Source organism: Falco naumanni, chromosome 3 (genome assembly GCF_017639655.2).
Source record: "Falco naumanni isolate bFalNau1 chromosome 3, bFalNau1.pat, whole genome shotgun sequence".
NCBI classification, from domain to species: domain Eukaryota; kingdom Metazoa; phylum Chordata; class Aves; order Falconiformes; family Falconidae; genus Falco; species Falco naumanni.
In genome coordinates, this window is record NC_054056.1 from 86,830,262 (window position 1) to 86,853,681 (window position 23,420).

The window sequence follows — 23,420 nt, forward strand, 5'->3', positions numbered from 1 at the left end:
TACTTCTATACATACATATATTGCCCTGAACATGCTATTATCTGTGAAGGTACAGCTCCTACGTGACACAGCACATTTGCTGTAGTGGCCCTCCGTAACGTACTCCGCTGCCTGGTGTGGAAGGGCATCCATGTGCCTCTTCCCAACAGCGTTTCCTCCTTGAAGTGTATCTCCTGAACCCTTACGCCATACGGACTGCAGGGCCTTCTCACCTCCGTGTGACGGTAACCGGAGGAAGCGGCGCACTGGAACAAGGTTAAGGCCGGGTGTATTTGGACACCAGCGCGAGGGGCTGGGGAAGCGCCCGAAGGGTCGCCCCTCGCCAGACCACCCGCGTGTCCCGTGCCTGGTGGCCTCAGGAGACTTGAGGACCTAGGTTATAACCGATCTCAGCGGTTTTCTATCAAGCACGACCGGTGAAATGAGTGACAGGGAGCTGCTACCGCGCAGGGGAGAGGCGGGCGGGGCACGCCAGGCACCGGGACGGGTCGCCGGCGGCCCGGTTCTCCCCTCCGCAGGCGCTCCGGCCTGCGCCACCCGCACCGGGGAAGCCCGAGCCGAAGCCTGGCCCGTCCGCCGCCCGCCGAGTGCCGCGGCTGCCCGTCCGCCGCGGCGCTGCCGGCTGGAGACCGCCGGGCTGTCGCGCCGCCCCGCCGCGCTCCCGGGGGTCGGGCCCCGCCGCGGCACCGTCACCTGCGCCGCGGCCCGGCGGTGCGGCCGCGGCCCCCTCCCCGCGGGCGGCCCTTCGCCCCCCGCGGCCGAAACATGCCGGTGTCCAGGCAACGGCGGCGGCGTCACTTCCTGCGGCGCCGCCCCTCCCGCCGCAGCCCTCGGGCCGAGGCTCCGTTCCGGGCTCGGGCCGTTGCAGCGGCCGCGACACGTGGCGCGGCGGGGCGGCCCCGCTGCCGGCATGGCCGCGGCGGCCGAGGCGGCGGGCGGCGGCGGCGGCAGCAGCCGCCACGAGAAGAGCCTGGGGCTGCTGACCACCAAGTTCGTGTCGCTGCTGCAGGAGGCCAAGGACGGCGTGCTGGACCTCAAAGCGGTGCGAGGGCGGGCCGGGGCGGCGGCGGCGGCCTGCCCGCCGCGGGGGGACGGAGCCCGCGGCACCGCCGGGCCTGGCCGGTGCGCACAGCCCCGCCGCGCTGCCGGGGGCGGCGCAGCCCGGGGCCGGGCCGGGCCGCCAGCTCCCGCCTCCCCGGGCGGCGGGGCCGCTGACGGCCGCCGGTGCGCGGTGGTGGCCGGCGGCCGCCCGCGCGGAAAGCGGCTAAGATGGGCGCCGTGCGTGGAAGTGGCTCGCCGGGGAAGGGGGACAGCCGCCGCGCTGTCCCGCCGCGCTCCGCACCGCCGGGGCGCTGGCCCTTGCCTAAAGCCGTTTGTCACCTGGCCCCCTCGATGCCCTTCTGGCCAGGGAAAACCATCCCGAAAACCCGACCGTCGCCTCTTTAGTACTTCTAAAAACGCATATAAAAGGCGCTTAATTGGCGGGGTGGGCGGCACGTCGTCGTCACCCGCTTTTGCCACCTGCAGACTCGGCCGCGTGAAGGCGTGTGGCGTCAGCAGTGGGAGGGCGTCCCCGGCCGGGCCCACCATGTGCCAGCCCCGGGCCGGGCGGGGGCTGGGTGGCGGGAGGCCCTGGGTGCCAGCCCCCTCTGGCCGGAGCCCCGGCGTGCTGTCGCGCCGCAGGGGGCTGGGGCTCGGCCCGGGCCCGCCGGCTGTCAGCCCCCGCGTCGAGGCAAAGGCGTTTTTGCTGGCCGGCTGAGGTCCTCCGTGAACTGCTGAGGAGTCAAGCGCAGCTCAGTAAGCAGCTGGTTTGCTGTTTTGGGGACTTGAAGCCCTTTCTGGAAAACTGGCCTTATTTGTTGATGATGTTAATGGGCTCCAGAAGGTGAATGGTGTTCTCAGGGCTCTTTTGCACATCTCTGGTCAGAGAGCAAGCACTTCAGTGATGGTACTGCGGCTTGTGCGACTTCAGGGTGAGCTGGGAAGACACCGATAGGTTTTGTATTCCTCCTCTGGTTACACTGTGGTCTGGACAAGTTGATTAACTTCTTAGTATCTAACTGTCTCTGACGGAACTAGGCTGCCCCCACCTCAGGGATTGTTGTGCAGCTTGGTGTATTACCAGTCGCATGCTGCGAGGTGTTGCAAGTGAGTTTGAGACGCAAAACATACTCGCTTTGCAAGACATCAGGCCAAAAAGCTCAGCTTAAAGGGCCAAAGGGGATGGGTATGAACAATAAAGTCGGGCTGTGTGGAGGGAAGGAATGACACTTCTGATTCCCTTTTGTGAGGAAGGTATCCATCCAGCGGGAATGGAAGGGTTGATAGCCAGCGAAAAGTAGGTGGGCATGGCAGCAAGTCATAGATGTTTCTGCTCAAGACCTATTGGAGACTGGTTTCTGAATTACAGGGTACTGTTTGTTGGAAGTAAATACTAACTGCAGTACATAAATCATTGGTACTTTCATAAACAGTGAGTCAGAACGTATGTTTTTTAACCAGTATTTCTCGTAAGCATGCCACATGCCTAAGGAAAAATGAAAACCATCACACACGTTATGTCGGTGTGCTTGGGGTACTAAAGAATAGGACAGTCTTGAAATGGAACTGTGTTCCAAGAAATGATTCATGCAGGGAACATCTTCAGAAGTTTCCCTACTGACAAGTATTGACTGATGTGCTGCTGAATAGTATTTCTGTAGCAAAACCAGCAGGGCACTATGGAGAAAATAAAATTCGGAAACATTAAGTGTACTCCTAACTTTGTGATTTAGCCATTGAGAATGAAAAGCTGTTCTACAGGACATTTCCTCGTGATCTTTGGATACATCTATAATTATAGTTAAGCGGTCTGTAGGAGGGTGCTTTGGGATGTGTGTGCTGACCCGTTACGAAGCAGAAGTGATGCATCATCCTATGTGGGGCACTGTTCCTCACTTGAGGTGCAGGGAGTCTGCGAGTTCTGTATGCTGAACTTTTTTTTGAAATGTTTTAGCGCCAGATACTTCTCTGCTAACATGTGACAAACTGTGGGAGCAGAAGTGAGGATTTTCTTTACTTGAAATTTGAATTCTACAGTGCTTACTTTAAAATCAAACAGCTGTTCTCAAATAACGGCATAGCTGTCTCTGAATAACCCTGTATAAAGAAATATAGTTATGTGAATAAAATATTAAGGGATGAGATAGAGGGGAAAGAAAGTTCCTATAGGCAGCAACTCACAAATTGCAGGGAAGAGAGGAAAAAAGCACAATGAGCAAATAAGGGATAATCCACCTGAAATGATGTCCAAAACATCGTGTATTCTTTCTTTTCAGTTGCATACAATTTCTTCTTCCTTGATTTCTTAAAAGAGCTTGGTTTCTAGCAGAAAGCCACCCCTGCTATACTGATGATTAAGTAATGTTTCTGATCATCAGTGTGAAACATGAGGTACTTTAAAATCTGCTTGTTTGCCTCTGCCTTTAGAAATGTGTTGATCAGGTGCACATGACAACTGCCTTACATTTGCCCTATTCCACAGAAGAAGAAAAAGCCCGTCTATTAAATTTTGCATTCACTTAAACTTTATGGATGCAGTGATACTCAGTACTTGCACGTATAGATTGCCAAGCATGCCATTCAGTTTAAAACTCACACCAAACTGTTGACAGTCTTCTTGGGGAGATGACATTATCATCTGCTACCAGCATAGTCCAGGAGATGCAGGACCTCTTTGCTTTGACACGTGGAGAGCAAGCAGGCCTTGCTGGCCCTTCTGCTTTGTTAAGCTTTTCAGTAATGACTGTCATGGTGTTCTAGCAAATTCCTCTGCTCTTCAGTGCTAACGCAGCGAATGTGCAGCTGATGATTCCTGCTGCCTTTTGTCAGCTGCCTGGGAGCAAAGAAGAAGTTGTGTGAGAGTGCACCCGAACACTTTTTCTGGCTGGTTGTTTTATTTCTGGGCAGGGTTGTGTGTGTGTGCATGTGTGCATGCCTGCAGCTGAAACTGTGCTGAACAGCGTGTTTTCTGTATTCCAGAAGTTACACGATCTGAATGCACATGGATCCAAAGCCCTGCGCTTAGACGTTTTTCTTTCACTTCCAAACCTGTTGGTGAGACACTCATATAGTGCTTGTCTTGGATATGTACTTAATCAAAGTATGAGGAGATGCTAGAAGGAATAGCTAGAGTGCAGCAGCTTCACATTGAAGAGATTTTCTGAGGGAACTTCAAATACAAATGATTCAGAGGAAGGAATGTGGAAGCTGTGTTAAACCATGTTAGCAGAGCCACTGTGGTAGATGTCCCTTTCTTGTGCTGCTGGATCTGCTTCAACCGTTTGATGTCAGCTGAGAAATGATAAGTTTTAGAAGTGGTTTTGACAACAGGAGGTTTGTCTCAGCAGGCTCTTTTAATTACTGAAGTCAGTAGTGGGTGATTTTTGTGGAGGAACTGAGTGCTTGAACTTAATGTCTGAGCAGTAAGCCTATTGGAAGGTGTTACACTGGTACTGCTAGAGTGTCAAGCAGGAACTTTTCAATTGGTTTTGAAAATATCTGTGAAACACCCCATAAAATTTTAGAAAGATAATTAGGTTACGAGACCAGCACCAGAAAGCTGGTGAATGTCTGTATTAAACTTCCCAGACTGGCCCCAGTTTGACATCTTTGTTTGAATTCTTGGTGTAAGTAGTTGGACTTTGTAGCTGTGATTGAATTATACACAGGGCTAGTCAAGCCGAATATGTATCTAACTGTGGCGTACTTTTCCTCAGTCCTCGGAGCATGGTTTGCAGCCGTGGTGAGTCTGCACTGCTGGTGTTCATGGGAGCCATGCTTTGGGCATAAGAAATGCAATAATAGCATTGAGATTATGCCAGCTTTGAAACATCTGAAGTTGGGCACTCAAAATTAGTGGCTGTTTTTTCATTATTAAACTTTGGTATCATAGCTACAAATTTATGTACATTGGTATATTTTACCACCAGCGCAGTTTGAAAATACATTGAGATTAGTAAAGCATTTATATATTGTACAGGCACACCTTTTGGAAGATCTCAAGAGGTAATGAAATCTGTCTCCAGAGCAGTTTCTTCATTGTTCAGACTGTGAGCAGTAGACTAATCCTACATCCATCTGTAGAGCAATGGCAAAAAAGCAGAAAAAGCAGAAAGCTGAATAACAGCTGATTAAGTAAGTGTGTGCTGTCCATTCCTTGCACCAAATAATGCCAAGAGCTTGTAGAAATTAAGACTCTGAAGACTATGCGATATATGAGGTGTTGGTTAAACGTTGTGCAGGTGGCATCAGTTTTGCCACTTCCTAGATTTTGAAGGCTTCTCTTACAGTCATTCTAAGTGGTGTGTATGCATGCACCAAAAAGAGCAGGTTAAGCTAGCAGGCGTGTACTTGCTGATATAAATGATTGAAGAGCCTGTTTCCTTGGAGAGAACTAAAGTGTGTGCTTTGTATGTATTTGTCTGTATTTTGTTTTGTTAGATAGGAAAAGGTTTTAACAGAAGAACATGCAAAAGATAAATGTCGATAACCGTATCAGTAGAAACAGTTTAGTAGGTACATCACTGTCAAGGAGAAAGAACAGTGTTTATGCTTTATGGCTATGAGAGTATTTTTTTTAATCTACATTCTTCTTCCATTTTTTTCCTTTTAATTTTACTTCACTAACAAAAAAAATATATATTTCTAAGTTCTAGTAATTAACTTGCTAGTAGGAAAATGTCATTTCTTTGGAAGATTAGTGAGTTCATGGTTCAGAAAATACTGTGAGTTTTATGTACTTTGCTATAAAATGGATTTGGTTTTCCTTCCTAATTGCAGTTGTCTCAGGTTGTACTCTTCATATAGGCTACTTCACTAAAAGCATTAATTTGATTGCTGGAAAAACTGAAACAAGTCATCATGTGCTTATAGTGGAAATTAGTTTGCTTTATGCATTAGTTCAAATTTGGGATGCAGAAGTCTTTTCTAGCCAGCCATTTCTTTATTTTTCTTCTTTTTTTTTAATTTTAATCTGGTTAATACATGTAAGCCCTTGTAATCATTGTATCTGAGCTGGACTTCTCTTCGCTTTCTCACCTTTAACTAATATTCTTTGAACTTGAGCCACTTCACAGCATCAAACTGCTGAAGGTGCGGAAGGCATGACTAGCTCAGGTTTGCTTACATTATCTTAGGTCTTTGCATCAGGTACATAAAAGCCACCATGGAAAGAATTATGGCACGAAGCAGACTGTTTTCTCTGCCTGGCAGTCTGCTTTGCTTTGGCGAGGTGACAGCACACAAGCACACGGCATAGCTAGCTGTAACGTAAAAGGGATAGTGTGACAGCAGCAAGCATCCCTGTGAGCTCTACCAAGGTCCTTGTGGCTGTGAAACAGCTCTTGGTTCTCAGTGTGACAGACTGAGCAAGCCCAGGTACACTGTGAGGTGGATTCATGCATTAGAGGATGATGCTGGCTTGAAGTATCGCAGCTCTCCTTCAGCCACTTTGTGAAATTACAGCCCTGTCATTTCGTATCCTGGCACCGTTTAGTCCAGACAAAGACTGCAATACCTCGAGTGCCAGCAGAAGGGATGTTAAACTTCATACGTCATTGGCTTGAGAGGCTTGCTCCACTGCAGGGCATTGCTGTCTGCCTTCCCTTCTTTTCCCTACCTTCAAAAAGCGCATTGCAAGCTCTTCTGTGCATAGTCCAAGTACCAAACACAGTCTTTGCAACACGCATGAACTCTTCCCCGATGAGGGTAGGCCTGCTGGCCTTCAGAGGTGACTCCTCTCGGCACGCTTTGTAGCGCTACATGCAGGTGCTGAGCTTTTGAATTCATGATTGGGCGTCTGTTTCTCAAAGAGCTAAACCTTCTCACTTAAAAATGACATTAGTTGGCATTTTTCCAAGGGAATGCCTTAACTGTCTTTTGCCCTCAGCATGCAAGCTGCTGATACTTGTTCTCTTGGCAGGCTGCTGATACGCTTGCTGTGAGGCAGAAGAGGAGGATTTATGATATCACCAATGTTTTGGAGGGGATTGATCTCATTGAGAAGAAGTCAAAAAACAGCATTCAGTGGAAGTAAGCCTTCTCAGTTCTGCAAATCTTCATGTGCTCAAAAGCAACAAAAAATGCTTCTTCCCACTTCTCCTGACTAAATGTGACACCACAAAGTTGATGCTCATCAATGAGCAGTATGACATTTTAGAATTATAGTAAAGTTGTAACTGAACTGTATTTGTCTTCCTTTTAACTTATGTCTTTGATACATAATACCAAGTTGAAAGCACACAGGAGAGAAATGTTCAGAAAACTAGTGGTGCTACTTTATAACTAGCACTTGTAGTTGAAAAGTTTACTCTTGATGAATCTGGGAGGCGTATTGGGACACACTGTCTCCACCTATCTACCCTCCTGTAGTCCTTGCCTATTTTCTCTTCTGTGACAGAAGGTCACAAGCCCAAGCTAAGAGTTAGAGGAGAGTGAGAAAGGGCCTATAAATCAGCTCCAATGCAGAAAAAGCCTGCATTCCAAAAGAAAATAAATTTTGGTAGAGGGGAATTCTAAATTTGATCTTAAGAATTTTCATTTTTCTGTTCAAAAACTTCTGGGAGGGTAAACACTCATTTCTGTCATATTGAATATCAGTAGACTTCAAAAATGTTGAAAGTATAGTCTTAAGAAATTCTTTGCATGTTTACTTTAGTTTTTCACTTGTGGTTTCATGAACCCTTATACCTTTTTAAGAGGAGTAGGTGCTGGCTGCAATACAAAAGAAGTCATAGACAGGCTGAGGTATCTGGAAGCTGAAATTGAAGATCTAGAGCTAAAAGAAAAAGAATTGGATCAGCAGAAACTGTGGCTTCAGCAAAGTATCAAGAATGTTATGGATGATTCTACAAACTACCAATATCCTTTTAAATTAATTGTGTGCATCTTGTAAGTAGAATTAAAGCCATGGTTAGAGTGTAGATAATGGATAAAGCATAATGTAGTCCACGTTATCCAGAAGCAAGGAAAGGCAAATACTTTTTTCAGGTTTTGGTTCAAAAAGAAAGAAAATACAAATCTTATTTACATGACTTTTTAACTTCTGTGACTGTATGATCGGTAACCTGAAAATAATTTAGCACAGATATATATATATATATATATATGTATATATGTCAGTAATTTTTAAGTCCATAATATAACTCTGGTGTTTCTGGCACTTGAATTTATACTTTCTTACTAGTGCTTTACATGAATCTTCTTTTGTGTTGCTTCCTTCTCTTAAAAAGATTAAGTTACTACCCAAAGATGAATTGAGTTGACAAAGTCCCGAAGCTTGTGTTTGAAACTGGAAAAAAATCCTGTGTGTAAATACCCCATCAGCAGAGAATTCCAGCTACATCACTTGTAGCCGTGTGTTTAGCTGTCTTGCAAGATACTGAGAAAAATAGACGCCTGAGATTGGGAGCAGGAAAGTGCCCTTCTTATCTATAGCACCAGTGGTAAGTACTTAAAAATTACTGGAGTTGCTCTACAGAAACTGTTCCTGTAAAATGGATTTTATAGCAAGGGAGACTCAAGTTAGATGTTATGAGAAATTTTCCTTTGGGAGAGCTAGCACTGGAAGTGACCCCCCAGAGAGATGGTGGAATATACATCATGGGAGGTTTTCAAGAAGTGGGGAGGCAAACATCTGTCTGGAATGTCTTAACAGTTCATCCTACCTTGAGGCGGGGGAATCGGATGGCAGATGAACTCTCAAGTCCCCTCTGACAGTATTTTTGTGTGATTCTTGGAAGTCCTGATACATTAATTCTGTAGTGTCAAGTTAGTGAGGTAAGTGGTATTCTTCAACACAAGATTATACATGTTTTTTTAGAAGAATCTTCCCATTCAAGCTATGCAACTTTTTGTATTTTCTTCACAGATTTTTTTTTCTTTAAAAGACAGAACTCTGCTATTTTTAACTAGGCATTCTGAAAATCAAGTGTCATGCCTTGATTACACCTCTCAGTAACAACATAAGTTGTTACTTAGGCTCAGTTTGAACAAACTTCTTTTAAAGGGCAACCAATAACGGTTACATGTTGCTTTAAGAAAAATGTTCCTTAACATAAATTACATTTTCATATGTCACCCATGAAGATATCTGCAACTGCTTCAATGGTAAGTTGTTACTAGGCTGTATTTCTTAAATTGAGGGATTTTATGATCTTCGTCTTGAAAACTAACTTCTTAACTAACCTGCTTTTTTCCCTGCAAGCATTTTGAAGTACTCAATAGTGATCAATACTAAGTAGATGTCCTTCACAATGTTCATGACTAGCAAGTTCTGGCATTTTCTAGTTGTAATCACAGATTGTATGGAATGGAAGCTCAGGTGGTTTTGGAGTACTGGTTTTGGATGTCTTTTTCTGTATTCAGTTTGTGGCAGCTTGCCTTAGGCCGTTTAACAGAACCAGGGACAGGACATCTTGATCCAACCCACCAGAAAAACCAAGCAGGTCCAAATTTCATAACAATTTCTGGTGGCAGCTGTGGCCAGAGGGAGCTCCTGATGATGCTATATAAATGGAACCCAGCTGGAGTTCAATGACGGAGCATTGCTATTAAATCAAAAGGATTCCTTCTGTACAGGAGGTTTGAAGAAATGGCCAAGAATTGCTGGCAGAAGTTACTCCCCTTGACATCCTCTCCTGATCCTGGGTCACCCAAGGGAAGATTGTTGTTCAGCCTCCAGCTAGGCCCAGAACCATCTCTTTGCCACAAGGAAGGTTGGATTAATTTTTCAATAAAAATGTAAGATTAGACAACTACTGCAGAATTTAACAAAAATGAGCCATTACTAAAAAGTTAGTCATTACTACAAAATGTGGAGGCATCTAGTACAGCAGTCACATAGTACTTCATCTAAGTGCCTCTTAGGAGACAGATAAGGAAAAGCATTATCCCAAGTGATGGACAGAGGGGCAATGCTGTGTAGGTAGGTGAGTGACCTGCAACATGTGGCTGGTTGTAGCAGTCCTGTTAATGTAATTGTGATCTCCTGACTTGTAGTCATTTAGCACGTTTTAGTGTGCGTAGTAAGCCACAGGTGAGTTTGATAGCCAGCTGTTACATCCCAGTTGTATGCTCTGCAGAAGGCATGAGCTCGGACACTTGGAAGTGCTGGCACTGAAGACAATCATTAATACCTTTTCTTCCCTCTCTACTCCCACCATTCTTCAAAGCCACAAAGTGAGCTGGACCAGAGAGCTGTTTTAGCTAAAAAGAAACTAGTTAAGTATTTTCACCTCACGTTACAACTAGAAGATTCAGGGACAGTAACAAACAGGTAAAGGAAGTGGTAGATCTTGTACTGCTATGAGAAAAGGTTCTTGCGACTATGATCTAAGTATTGGAATTCCGTGATTTATATGATGTGATATACTTGGATCTTACAGGGACTATGCAAGTCCCACCACAAGTTTATTTATGCTGGAATTATGCAGTATTTTAAGTACCCTTGGATAACCATATCTCATGTGAGTGGATACCATGCAAGACTTAAGAAAAATATTCACAATTAACACTTTCTTAAAAATTGCTATTTAACCAGGAGACACACTTCTAGCAATTCAAGCACCTTGTGGCACACAGTTAGAAGTACCTATACCCGAAATGGTACGTACTTGTTTCTTTTTTTTATTAAGTGTTCTAGAGGGACAGTGGAAAAGAAGAGCTACATTACAGCAGAGAATTTACATCTATCTGTGTGTGAGGGGAAAAAAATAAAAATTAAGATTGTTTCACTTGAGAAGGGAGAGGCTGGGTAGGGAAAAGTGGTTTTTCTACACCTAGATAAACTAATGGTAACTCTGTCTTCTATTAAGAACAAGATATAATAGTGGGTTTCTTTGCCCTCTCTTCTTCCGTCTTGCTTTTAAATGTTGCAGCTTTCCAAAACAGGCTTAATTGTCATGAATTCCCTTGAGAACTTATTAGCAGTGACTTTTATGTGTCAAATTTCTCTATTGTATTGTTAACACAGATACCTTATGAAAAGGCCTTTTAGATTTAGTTGTAGGTTTTACATTTAGTCTTGTAGTACTAGACTGGATAGAGAAACAAACTGCAGTCTCACTTTAGGCAAAAGGCTTAAACGGGCAGGATTAAAATAGGAGGCCAAATTATTTGCCTCTGTCCATCTTCAGTTTTGTTGTTGTTGCAGTGCTCTGTTTTAAATAGGGCTTACATAGTTGGGAGAGGGCATTGTATAAAGCACGATAGCCACTATGCTTGTAGAAGGCTGAAATTCACCTGAGAGGTTTCACAAGCTATTTTTAAGTGAGGCTAAGCACAGTCTAATATTGTAAAAGCATCCAGAGCTAGAACTGTGAAGCTTATCAGTGGTGCCATCTTTGTCCATCTCTGCTGAAATCAGTTCAGGGAACGGTAAGGTTCTCTGTGGGACCAGTTAGCTGCTGCGATGTTGGGGGTTTGGGGTTTTTCTGACTTTTTGTAGAGGTCTTTAGCACCGAGTTCAAACTGGATGCTTTTGCTTTGGTTCCCCTGCCCTGAGGCTTCTTTCCCACTTTTCTCATGCTCATGTTTTTCCTAGAACATACTTGCTGAAAACCTGTTTGCTGAATTAGCCACTGCAGAGTCAGTGGTCTCATTGAGACTGGGCTACAGGAAGCTAGTCCCAGTTGTATTAAGTAACTTGCCAAAAGCAGGCCTGGCAAATCAGCTAAGAAATCGTTTCCACCAACTCGTGATCCAGTGTTCGCTCAGTATGGGTGAGATATCCAAATATTTTATAGGATGCTTGATCCCAGCCAGGATCATTCTGAACTTGTCATTGTTGTTACTGATAAGAGGTAATATATAAGCCCTGCTATAAGTCTCATGTAACTTGAATTTTATTTAGTTAAGCACTTTGAAGAATTGGATATTTGTGTCCTCTGTAGCTGTGTTCTGGTCAGGTAAATACATTGCAGGTTTGTGATCTGGCTTGTGGTTTTTTATTAGATGATGTGTTAGTTTAAAATAATTTTTTTTTTCCTGAGTATGGTTTGGTAAGTTTATGCCAGTTCTCAGCTCTTCCTGGTGATCTAACTGGAAGAGCACCGTATTTATCTTCTGCATCAATTTGAGAATTAGGTTCAAAAATCTTCATTACTTTCTGTGGGAAATAACTATGCAGTTACTATTAAATTTTGTAAAGTTCCAAGTTCTCAAGGAACAGTAACTTTCATAATATACCACCTCCACAGGGACAGAATGGACAGAAGAAATACCAGATCCATCTTAAAAGTAGTTCAGGACCTATCCATGTGCTGCTTATAAATAAAGAATCGAGCTCCTCCAAGCCCATGGTGTTTCCAGTTCCTCCGCCCGATGACCTTGCACAGCCCCCATCTCAACCTGCAGCTCCAGTTACTCCCCTTAAACCTGCTGCAGCTCCTCAAAATCCACCAGAACATGATCCGAACCAAGGACAAGAGTTACCGCAAACATCAGTTGCAGACACACCATCAGGTGGGTCCAGGGTTTTGCCTGCCTCAGATGGGGGGGGAAGGGAACTGGAGGGAAAGAAGAAACGGTTAGAAAAGGTAGTAGGTAAAGGAAAGATCAAGAATTTGCATAGTGAGCACCTGCCTGTTAAGAAACTACCCCAAGGGCTTACTCACAGTTCTCGCGAGGTTAACAGAAAAGCCTCTTCCTCTTCTCTCTGGTGAAACAGATTCTTCCCGTGTAGCTTAGCATCTCATACTGAGCAGCTTCTGGGTGGGATCCTGTTAGTTGTTCTGAGGTGCTTCTCAGATTGCAGCGTGGGACAAAACCAGCCTCTGACAGGGTATGACTTGAACGTGTACCTTGTAATGGGACAGATACTAGAGGCACCGGTTCCAGCTTTTGTGCCACAAGGTCACTTACCTTCTTCCACATAGCCACAGTGAGAGACTGCCTGAATATCAGGTATTTTTTCCACAACAATAGTAAGGTAATAGGAAAAGGTTTAAGAAAATGCTGGTGGTGTTACAGACTGCATTTCTGAGGGGTCCTGATTAAATTGTGCCTGTGACTTCAGAAGGGGGAAGACTCCTTTCACCTCCTCCCAGACATTGGCCGTGTTCTCCTCAAAAGACAAAGCTGGGTGCGGGCGTTTTGTGTTCCCCTTTACCGTAGCAGACTGTATCCCGTGCCTTTCCGGCTTTGCAGACGGCAGCGTGCAGCAGGACGGTACAACCCCGGCAGCTCCTTACTCCAGCCTTCCAGAGTCGGTGTTGTACCCCAGCCTCTCCGGAGATGTCGCCCAAGCTACAGCTAGTTCAAGTGACTACCAAACCTTGCTGCCCCTGGATGTTAACTGCATTCTCAAGCCAAACTCATTCGACATAGCAAAGATAGAAGAACCCGCAGGTAGGAAGCAGCAGTTATGCTTAAATGTTTTTATTAGTTTCCTGAGCCCTTCTTTGTGACCACGTTACCGATGGGTTACACAGAGGAAATGACAGGCCTCTTCATCTCCTAATGAAGCCATTGAGCTAGCTCTGTGTAGCAAACTTGTTTTGAGCAAATACTGGTCTCTGCCACCAAATAAACTTCATGTTGTGCATGGCTCTAGGGTTATAAGGGATTGGTGTGAGAAATGTATCAGGAGAACCTGAGGGATACAAAGATGAGTATATTTTACATACATATGGCATGCTATCCGTACAGCTTCTACACTGTATGAGCCATACTGTGCTTTGTAATTCAGTGTTTTAATGCAGAGAATATATGTTGGCTTCCATAAACACATGCTTATGTCTTTCACAGGAAATATCAGTGGGGATATTATTGATGAACTCATGTCTTCTGATGGTAAGTATTTAGCATCTTTACTTTTCTATAATTACAAGTAGCAGCATGGGTTTTGTGTGAACAGCACTCTTAGTAGGTGTATGTTAAATCTGATACCAAGAGTCAGTATGAAACTACTTCTTTCCCCTGTACTGCCTTCTCTATCTTTGTCATTCTTGTCTTTGCTCCCCTTTCCATTCCCTGCAACAGTTTTATTTAACAATCAAAATATGAAAGCTTTAATCCAGCAAATACTTACATGCATGAGTAACCCACCAGTCCTTAAGTCAGGAACAAAGAACAGGCTGGTAACTAGAGTGCTGCCTTAAAAAAATAATACCTGGTTTAATTCTGTTCTGCCTAAGGCTTCCTGCAGGTGCTTTCAGTAAACATTTCAGAACATATACATGCCTGCATGCAGACAGATACATGACCAGCTGTGGTACACTAACAGAACAGACAAATGTCACCCGTTTCTGCTCTTGCGCCTCAGTGGCCAAAAATGCAGAGCTGAACCACAGCTAGGAAGTTCATATGCTCCCTGCCTCTCTGCTTTGTCTCACTGAGGTGCCAGGTGAACTTGGCTGAGGTTGTTCCTCTTGCCCTGTGCTCTGTAGGTAGCCTCTATCTGCCCTTCAAGCAGACGACCTCAGAGCTTACCCAAAAAACCCCCATGTAATTATAAGATCTGAGGGGCAAGACGGGATTATGTGAATGTGCCAGAACGTAGCTAAAACGGAAATAGTCTCTGCTTTTAGGAGGTACTAGGTTAGTGTTGTTCCTGAGGTGCAGCATGAGAGCTGAGAGTTGTCTTGCATTTCCTCCCCAAAGACAGCTTGAAATCCACGCTTGAAATCCATCACACAAGGAAACTGCTAGCCTCCATTTTTCATCTGTAAAATAAGGATAATGGTAACTTCCTTACTTAAACTGATAAGTATTTGAAGGCTGACATATGCAATATTGAAATATAAATATAAATGATGGCTTTCTGATGAAAGTCTCAAAAGCTGCTCAGGAGCTTCTTTGCTGCAGAAGGAGAAATTAAGTCCATATTCCACAGCTATCACTCTATTCCAGCAAATTCATTTAAATACTAAGCAAAAATATGTAGACCTGTCACTGTCTTTGCCTTAGTTTGAAGGCGATACAGGTATTCACAGTATGTATCTTAGTATGCTTGTCAGGTCATAAAGACTGGTTTAATTATTAAGACTAACCCCAATACTGGTGATGACAAACATACTGAATGAGATAGGGCTGATATTCCAAAAGTGTTTTAATTTAAACTAAACTATTCCTGCTTTACAGTTTTTCCTCTCTTACGACTCTCTCCTACTCCCGGAGATGACTACAACTTTAACCTGGATGATAATGAAGGAGTCTGTGATCTCTTTGATGTGCAGATACTAAATTATTAGATATTGTATCAACCAGACTACTTATCTACCTCTAACTATAACATTCTAGACTTCTTCATAACCTAAGTATTTGAATACTGAATGTATAACTTCTTAGTTCACTGACTCTGGGAGTATATTTCCTTTTGCTTCCTTTAACGACTTCACAAAACAAATTTAACAACCAGAAAAAAGGGCTTTCATAAAAAATTCTGGCACGTTTTTTCATCAGAGTGTCTTCTGTGTAATCCAATTTTTTGGAGTTTCCTTTAGTAAGAGAAGTGAAAATGCTTTATAGCCTTTTGATCATTTAAAAAAAAACAACACAGTTGCTCACAGTTAACAGCATTTTCTTTGAAGCTTTACTGCCAAGAAGCTTTCTGTATTTTTTGTCTTTAACCTTTCAATCAGTTTTGAAGCTTTCACTGCCAAGCTGAAAAGTGAAGGATATCAACTTGAGTTATGCTAAATTGTTTCAGTGAACCAATTTTGTGAAGTGCCTTCTGTTTTAGCACTTTAAGTTTCTCACACTGACTTCTGACATTCCACTTTCCTAGATGATAGGAAAGGTCTGTTTGTAGTTTGTATTAAAGTGTGCCAATACTTGTATATTAACAAGATTTTTTAAATAAAATTGTACAAACAAAGCCAGTGGTATCTGTTATCTTCATTTCTTGTGATCCCTTCATCGTCCATTATGTATTACAACTGAGATAATAGGTTTGTGGCAGCATCCACGTTTGCCGGTTCCTCTTCCAGGTTTGTGGAAACCTGAAAAAAACAAGTTTAAGTTTAAAGTAGAAAGCAATTTATTTTTACTCCAGTAGTAAACATCCGTTGTCTAGAAGATTAGTTTGTCTTTATATATTTGATTGAGGCTAATTTTTCAGTCATAATTGAGTGATTTGGGGGATTACAGGATTCACTGAACTTGACAGATAAGTAGCCAATACTTTATGCCACAGGAAAAAGACAAAGCATCACACCAGTAATATAACATACATGGCCAAATGGAAATAGGTTCGCTTTTAGTTCAGAAGTGCTCTTGACAACACTTCTGCAACTTCGGAGAAAGTACTATTACAGCGTGCATGATCACGTACAGCCCTACTAGCACAGAAGCAGCGGTATAGTCCGAATTCCTGGCTGCACGCAATAGCAAGCCAGCAGGGACAGGTCAGCTTCCACCAACTGCCTTGAAACCCTTGCTTGGCCTCATCCTGCGCTGGCAGCACTGTCACCTGTTTCATTTTGCCCCTCAGCCTCTCCTTAAGGTATCTGACACCTGTTTTGTTGCTCCCAGCTATACAGAAAGTTCATCACTCCAGGCACAGTAAATAACACAAAATTCATGTCCACTTCTCCAGCAGCCAGGATGGCTTCATCTGTACCTCATCCTCGCCCACTGCTTTCTCTCTACCCCAAACCACGCCCAGAGCATCAGAGTCAGCATAAAGAGTTTATATGGAGGAGCTTGCCTGCGATTACACTGTGAATTATTTCTTGCACAAAACTGCACGTAGCCCTGTGTAAGACTTGAGAAAGGAAGATAAGTGCACTTCAGGTTCAAGACAGCGTTTCACAGGCAAGAGCTCCAGTACAGAAATTGCTGTTGCAGGTGTTGGTACTTCTGATTAGGGAATACGAAGGTTTAGGAATCGGGAACAAAAAGAGGCAGAACTGTTTGGTTCAAAACACTATCAGATGCTTCGGGTAGGGAATTAGCAAGGTTCATCTTTCCTTTCTATGTCTCTTCCTGTTGACACATAAGTCTCAAAGAGCTGGAACTGACTTTTTTAAAAAATCAATTAAAAACCGGTGAGAACATAATTTAAAAATATGTTTTAGAAGCATGCTCTGGCTTGGTTAACCACCCTCTTCTCTCTATGTTAGTAGCTACCTAGCACTTGAATATGCGAACCAGATTGCAACATTACAACACAACTTAAATTAATAAAGCTGGGTTTATAGCTTTAAAGCAACTGCATGAATTGCCTGCAGTCTTAGAGCCAGAATATATGCTTTGAACATGCACATTCCTTTCATTTCCCTCCTCAGATTTTTACAAAGGGAAATTACCTGATCATTCTTCTGAGGTTCTGCTGCAGTGCCTTTTGATAGTTGCTGTATTTCTTTCTGAACTTCAGCAAATGCTTTATTTATTGTGCTAACTTTCTCAGCATTTCTAATGTTTAGCTGGGAGGGAAAAAAAAAACCAAAACACATTGGTATTTTTAAGAGAAATTCTATTAGCATGCACAATTACACCATTTTTGTACAACTTGTACAGCCAGTGTTACATACGTATCTTCCAAAATATCTTTTTAGTGGATTTATCTGTTACTTAATTACACTTTCTAGTCATGTGATACTCATGTTCTAATAAACTGGAAATTATGAAAGCAGTTAAACTTGTTCTATTGGAAATTGAGCCCATAGTGATCCAGAAACAGAACACAGAGAAAACAAAAGCCAAGCCCTGTTACACCACCCTCAGCTTCTCAGCTGTAGTGGAGTTGCAGGAAAGGTTTCTTCCTTCATTTGTGTGGTGGGTTGGCCTTGGCTGCACACCAGGTGCACACCAAAGCCATTCTATCATTCCCCCTCCTCAACTGGACAGGGGAGAAAATACAACAAAAGGCTTGTGGGTTGAGAGAAAGACAGGGAAATCACACCAACTACTGTCATGTGCAAAACAAATTTGACTTGGGGGAAAAAAATAATTACCAATCAAATCAGAGTAAGGTAATGATAAATAAAACCAAATCTTAAAAACACCTTCCTCCCACCCCTCCCTTCTTCCTGGGACCAACTTCACTCCTGATTTTCTCTACCTCCTTCCCCTCCTGCAGCACAGGGGGACAGGGAAGAGGTGTTGCAGTCAGTTCATCATGTTGTCTCTGCTTTCCTTCCCCCTCAGAGGGAACACTCCTCACACGCTTCCCCTGCTCCAGCATGGTGTCATTTCCACAGGAGACAATTCTCTACAAACTTCCAATGTGGGTCTTTCCCACGGGCTGCAGTTCTTCACGAACTGCCCCAGCATGGGTCCCCCCATGGGGTGCCGTCCTTCAGGCACAGCCGGCTCCAGCATGGGTCCCCTGTGGGGCCACAAGCCCGGCCAGCAAACCTGCCCCAGCCTGGGCTCCTCTCCCCACTGGGCCACAGGCCCTGCCAGGAGCTTCTCCAGCACGGGCTGCCCATGGGGTCACGGCCTCCTTTGGGCACCCAGCTGCTCTGGTGTGGGGTCCTCCATGGGCTGCAGGTGGATATCTGCTCTGCTATGGACTCCCATGGGCTGCAGGGGCACAGCCTGCCTCACCGTGGGCTTCATCACACTTTTCACACTTTTCATCACATTCCTCCCACTAAGGAAATCTCTTACACCTCCCACGATGAGTTCAAGAGCTTCTTGCCTATGCCCTCCCCCAACCCCCTTCTTTTCAGCTGTAAGAAGAAATTAATTATCTGTTCTGTTCTCAGGCACTACCTGAATACCTTCTGAGAGCAAATGTGAAGACACTGAGTTCATCTAGTATTACAAAACTCAAACAATTTAAATGAGCCAGACTCACTTTAGTCATCACTTGGTCATGAAGAAAATGAAGTTCCTCTGGCATTCAATGAAGGACTAGGTCTACAGAAGAACAAACATACCTAGCCAACACCTCCATGTCTATATGCCACAAAGCCCTGCCAGAGTTTCCCATGCTCTCAAATCACCATCTGTATTCACCCCTGCACACTTCCCAGATTGTTTCTTGACAAGCCAAGAATGCCCTAAAACTTTGACAATGCTGAGGAGCAAGGTAGTTATCTCATGTTTAGACTACACTAGATTTAAAAAAAAAAAAAAAAAAAAAAAAAAAAGACCTGGAGGGCCTAAACCAGTTTGTCTTTCTCTGACCACAGATTTGGTCCTAAAGAAAACTTAGGGTGTAGGAGGCTGAAGGCAGAGCAGATAAACACCTGTATCCTGTGAACTGTAAGGAAGTCAGAGTACCTTCCTGTAGTAGGAAAGATTGGGTTTCAGGTCACTTTTCCCTTTGCAAGGACTTCATCCCTCATCTCCCTGTCGAAAGCCCCAAGTCACCATTGCACTTTCACATTTCTTTTGTGACTTTGTGGTGGGTTGACCCTGGCTGGACAGCAGGTGCCCACCAAGCTGCTCTATCACTCCCCTTCCTCAGATGGACAGGGGAGGTAAAATATGGTGAAATGTTCATGGGTTAAGGACAGGGGAGATCACTCACCAATCACTGTTACAGGCAAAACAGACTTGACTTGGAGAAATTAGTTTAATTTATTACCAATCAAAGCACAGTAGGGTAATGAGAAATAAAACCAAATCTTCAAAAACCCCCACAACTTCCCAGGCTCAACTTCATTCCCAATTTTCTGTCCCCCCTCCCGCCCAGCAGCGCAGGGTGCCGGGCCGGGGGCTGCGGTCAGTCCATCACACGCTGTCTCTGCCGCTCCTTCCTCGCAGGGGGAGGCTCCTCACACTGCCCTGCTCCAGCCTGGGGTCCCACCCGCGGGGACAGTCCTCCATCAGCTGCTCCGGTGTCAGCCCTGCCCACGGGCTGCAGTTCTCCACAGCCTGCCCCAGCCTGGGTCCCCGCGGGGTCACAGACGCTGCCGGGACCCTGCCCCAGCCTGGGTCCCTGGGGGGTCACAGCCTCCTTTGGGCACCCACCTGCTCCGGCGTGGGGTCCTCCACGGGCTGCAGGTGGGGTTCTGCTCCACCATGGACCTCCACGGGCTGTAGGTGGGGATCTGCTCCACCGTGGACCTCCACGGGCTGCAGGTGGGGATCTGCTCCACCATGGCCCTCCACGGGCTGCAGGTGGGGATCTGCTCCACCATGGACCCCCACGGGCTGCAGGTGGGGATCTGCTCCATGGCCCTCCACGGGCTGCAGGTGGGGATATGCTCCACCACGGACCCCCACGGGCTGCAGGTGGGGATCTGCTCCACCACGGCCCCCCACGGGCTGAGGGGCACAGCCTGCCCCACCGTGGGCTTCACCACGGGCTGCAGGGGAATCTCTGCTCCGGCGCCTGGAGCCCCCCTGCCCCTCCTGCACTGACCTGGGGGGCTGCAGGGTTGTGCCTCTCACATATTCTCATTCTTCTTTCCAGTTGCAAGTGCTGTTGCACAGTAACTTTCCCCTCTTCTTAAATATGTTATCCCAGAAGCGTTACCACCATCACCTTGGGCTCAGCCTTGGCCAGCAGCTGGTCCATCTTGGAGCCGGCTGGCATTGGCTGTGTTGTGCATAGGACATGTTGATTTTCTGAAATGAAAGGAAGATTGTTTGAATACAATCTCCTTGAAAACGGGAATAGGCTGTGCAGAGCTTGGTAGTGCACTGCTCAAAGTTCTTTACAAAAATAGACCCTAAAAATAGTATTAGTTCCAGTAGTTTTATGGGACTGTTTCCAAGGAATTTTGATCTCACCTTCCAAAATGGCAAAGGTAACTTTCAGCATTTTATTACCCCAGAAAACAGTTCATAGTATGCTGCCACAGAAGTATCCACCTAGTCTCTACTACAAAGGGAGACTAATTCCAGCTCATAAATTCTGCCAATAATGAAAGCTAAATTTACTACAGATTACAAGCACATGGGATGAGTGGATAGGTCAGACGGCTATAACACTGAGGCCGGATGACTCCAGGTGCCAAAACTTGCCAAAGTGTGTAAATGAGGTGGGAGAGACATGGAAGGAAGAGCATCTGGATTTTGTGAGGTCTCAGTGTGACTCCATATAGCTCTACAGTGAAGCCTTTAAGTAATCAGCAAGTGTTACATGACACCGGCATTTATTTCTGGATTTCCAGATGTGTGTTATTTGCCGGATCATCTGTGAAGCTTGATCCCTGCCTGATGCAAGAAACCTGGAATATGTGGCAAAAAAGGAGTGCCCTGAATGCTCTGTTCTTTAACTACAGGAGTGTTAAGCCCTGTGTGGGGGAAAAAAAGTGTTCAAAGAGATGAAATTTTGATAGTTTGCCTGCTAGCAATGAATCACAACTATTTAGAAAGTGATTTTATTTACTGTGAAGTGTTTGTTACCAGCCAGAAATTATTTCAACTATATGCCTTTCAGAAGGCATTTAGCAATATTTCAGCCAAGTCAGTCTTCTAGTGTCCTGCAGCCCATATCACTTTATTTACAAAAACAGCTTTAATCACATCAGCAGAAATTTTAAGTATCTTCTCCAAGTGCTCCCGGCCTTTCATCATAGGAGTTTGTTGAGCCGCATGTTCATATAGCAAACATCATAGTCCTGCTGTAGATATTTCCAATGACAATGGGAGGGCTTTTTTAGGTTCTGTATTGTAATTAATCAAATTTATATATCCTACTGCTGAGATTTCCTTTTATAAAAGCAGCCATTTTGAAGGCTAGACCTCGAACATATCCTCAAAACAGTTTCCACACTGTTGGCTATTTTATATGGAAACTGGGTGAACTGCAGGACGTGTACACCATTGCTACAAGAGGAATCAGAGCTGTAGGTGAGCATGTGAGGCTGATTCATAAGCCTCAGGCATAATAATCTGAAACCTGAAGTATAGTCACTGTAAATTATAGGATGTGTTAATGATTCTAGAAGTCCATAGTCGCCTAACTGAGAGTCTCTGAAAGATGGGAAGCACAAACTAATATGAAGTGATGGTTGAGGAGACTATACTCATGTTCATGACTTGGACAGGCATGTGCTTCACTGGGTAAAAAACTGGCTGGATGGCTGAGCCCAACAAGTGGTGGTGAATGGAGTATTGGGGCCAGTCCTGTTTAATATCTATCTTTATCAATGATCTGGACAAGGGGATTGAGTGCCCCCTCAGTAAGTCTGCAGGTGACACCAAGGTGGGAGGGAGTGTTGATCTGCCTGAAGGCAGGAGGCTCTGCAGAGGGATCTGGGCAGGCTGGACCGATGGGCCGAGCCCAGTTGTAGGAGGTTCAACCAGGCCCAGTGCCGGGCCCTGCCCTCGGGTCACAGCAGCCCCAGGCAGCGCTGCAGGCTGGGGCAGAGCGGCTGGGAAGCTGCCTGGGGGAGAAGGCCCTGGGGGAGCTGGGTGACGGCCGGCTGGGCATGAGCCAGCAGTGTGCCCGGGGGGGCAAGGGGGCCCGCAGCGTCCTGGTTTGTACCAGAAGCAGTGTGGCCAGCAGGACCAGGGCAGCGATTGTCTCCCTGTACTGGGGCACTGGTGAGGCCGCACCTCAAATGCTGTGGGCAGTCTTGGGCGCCTCACTGCAAGAAAGGCACTGAGGTGCTGGACCATGACCAGAGATGGGCAACAAAGCTGGTGAAGGGTCTGGAGCACAAGTCTTATGAGGAGCAGCTGAAGGAAATGGGGCTGTTTAGCCTGGAGAAAAGAAGACTCAGGGGAGACCTTATCACTCTCTACAGCTATCTGAAAGGAGGGTGTAGTGAGGTGGGTGTCGGCCTCTTCTACCAAGTAACAAGCAATAGGACAAGAGGAAATGGCCTCAAGTTGTGCCAGAGGACACTTAGATGAGATGTGAGGAAAATTTCTTCACTGAAAGGGTTGTCAAGCATTGGAACAGGCTGCCCAGGGAGGTGGTGGAATCACCATCCCTGGAGGTGCTTAAAAGACATGTAGATGTGGCACTTAGGGACGTGGTTTAGTGGTGTGTTTGGCAGCGCTAGGTTAATGACTGGACTTGATCTTACAGGTCTTTTCCAGCCTAAATAATTCTATGATTCTTTCTCTGAAAAAGGTACTCCTGCCATACACTGCTGAAGCTCAGACGTGATCATATGAGACTTGATTCAGTGTCTAGCAGCTTGCACCCACAAATCCCTGCAAAAGCCAGTGGTTAATTTTATAGCCAAAGGGAAAAAAATAAAAGGAAGAGGTGTCAAGGGTAAGGGCCAGAATGGTGCCTGATCAGCTCCAGATGTCTCTTTCTGGGATGTGCAAAGTGTAATTCAGTTTCCTCTGTCCCTGCTGTGGTGGCAATAACCATGTTCAGGATATCTTCATACCCCGTCTGCTACCACGGCCCACAGCACCAAGGCCATTCCTGAGGAAGGCCATCCCCACCTTAGCCTTGGCAGATGATGGTGCTGCAAACATCAATGCCAGGCAACTGCAGCTGGCCCAGGCCCAGGTGATGGAAGCATGCCCTCATCTCTGCAGTCCCTTGTTTTCTTCTGCAAGCAATAGTAAAC

At 45.3% G+C, this 23,420-nt stretch overlaps 2 protein-coding genes across 2 annotated transcripts in view; one reads left to right on the plus strand and one right to left on the minus strand.

The window, feature by feature from the left end:
- The first annotated feature begins 820 nt into the window (after nucleotides 1–820).
- Nucleotides 821–15,856, plus strand: E2F5 (E2F transcription factor 5). Its single transcript, XM_040586180.1, has 9 exons — nucleotides 821–1,042; nucleotides 6,962–7,071; nucleotides 7,738–7,899; nucleotides 9,104–9,147; nucleotides 10,580–10,644; nucleotides 12,237–12,501; nucleotides 13,186–13,386; nucleotides 13,786–13,830; nucleotides 15,121–15,856. The coding sequence occupies exons 1-9, from the start codon at nucleotides 911–913 to the stop codon at nucleotides 15,228–15,230; spliced, it is 1,134 nt and encodes a 377-aa protein (XP_040442114.1). The 5' UTR covers nucleotides 821–910; the 3' UTR covers nucleotides 15,231–15,856.
- Nucleotides 15,857–15,863: 7 nt separating this feature from the next.
- The window catches only part of RBIS (ribosomal biogenesis factor), a 542,143-nt gene continuing 534,586 nt past the window's right edge, over nucleotides 15,864–23,420 (minus strand). The window contains exons 2-3 of the mRNA XM_040586181.1: nucleotides 17,289–17,405; nucleotides 15,864–15,980 (exon numbers count right to left, since the gene is read on the minus strand). Of these exons, the coding sequence (XP_040442115.1) occupies nucleotides 15,912–15,980; nucleotides 17,289–17,405 (186 nt within the window). The 3' untranslated portion in view covers nucleotides 15,864–15,911. The remainder of the gene's footprint in view (nucleotides 15,981–17,288; nucleotides 17,406–23,420) is intronic.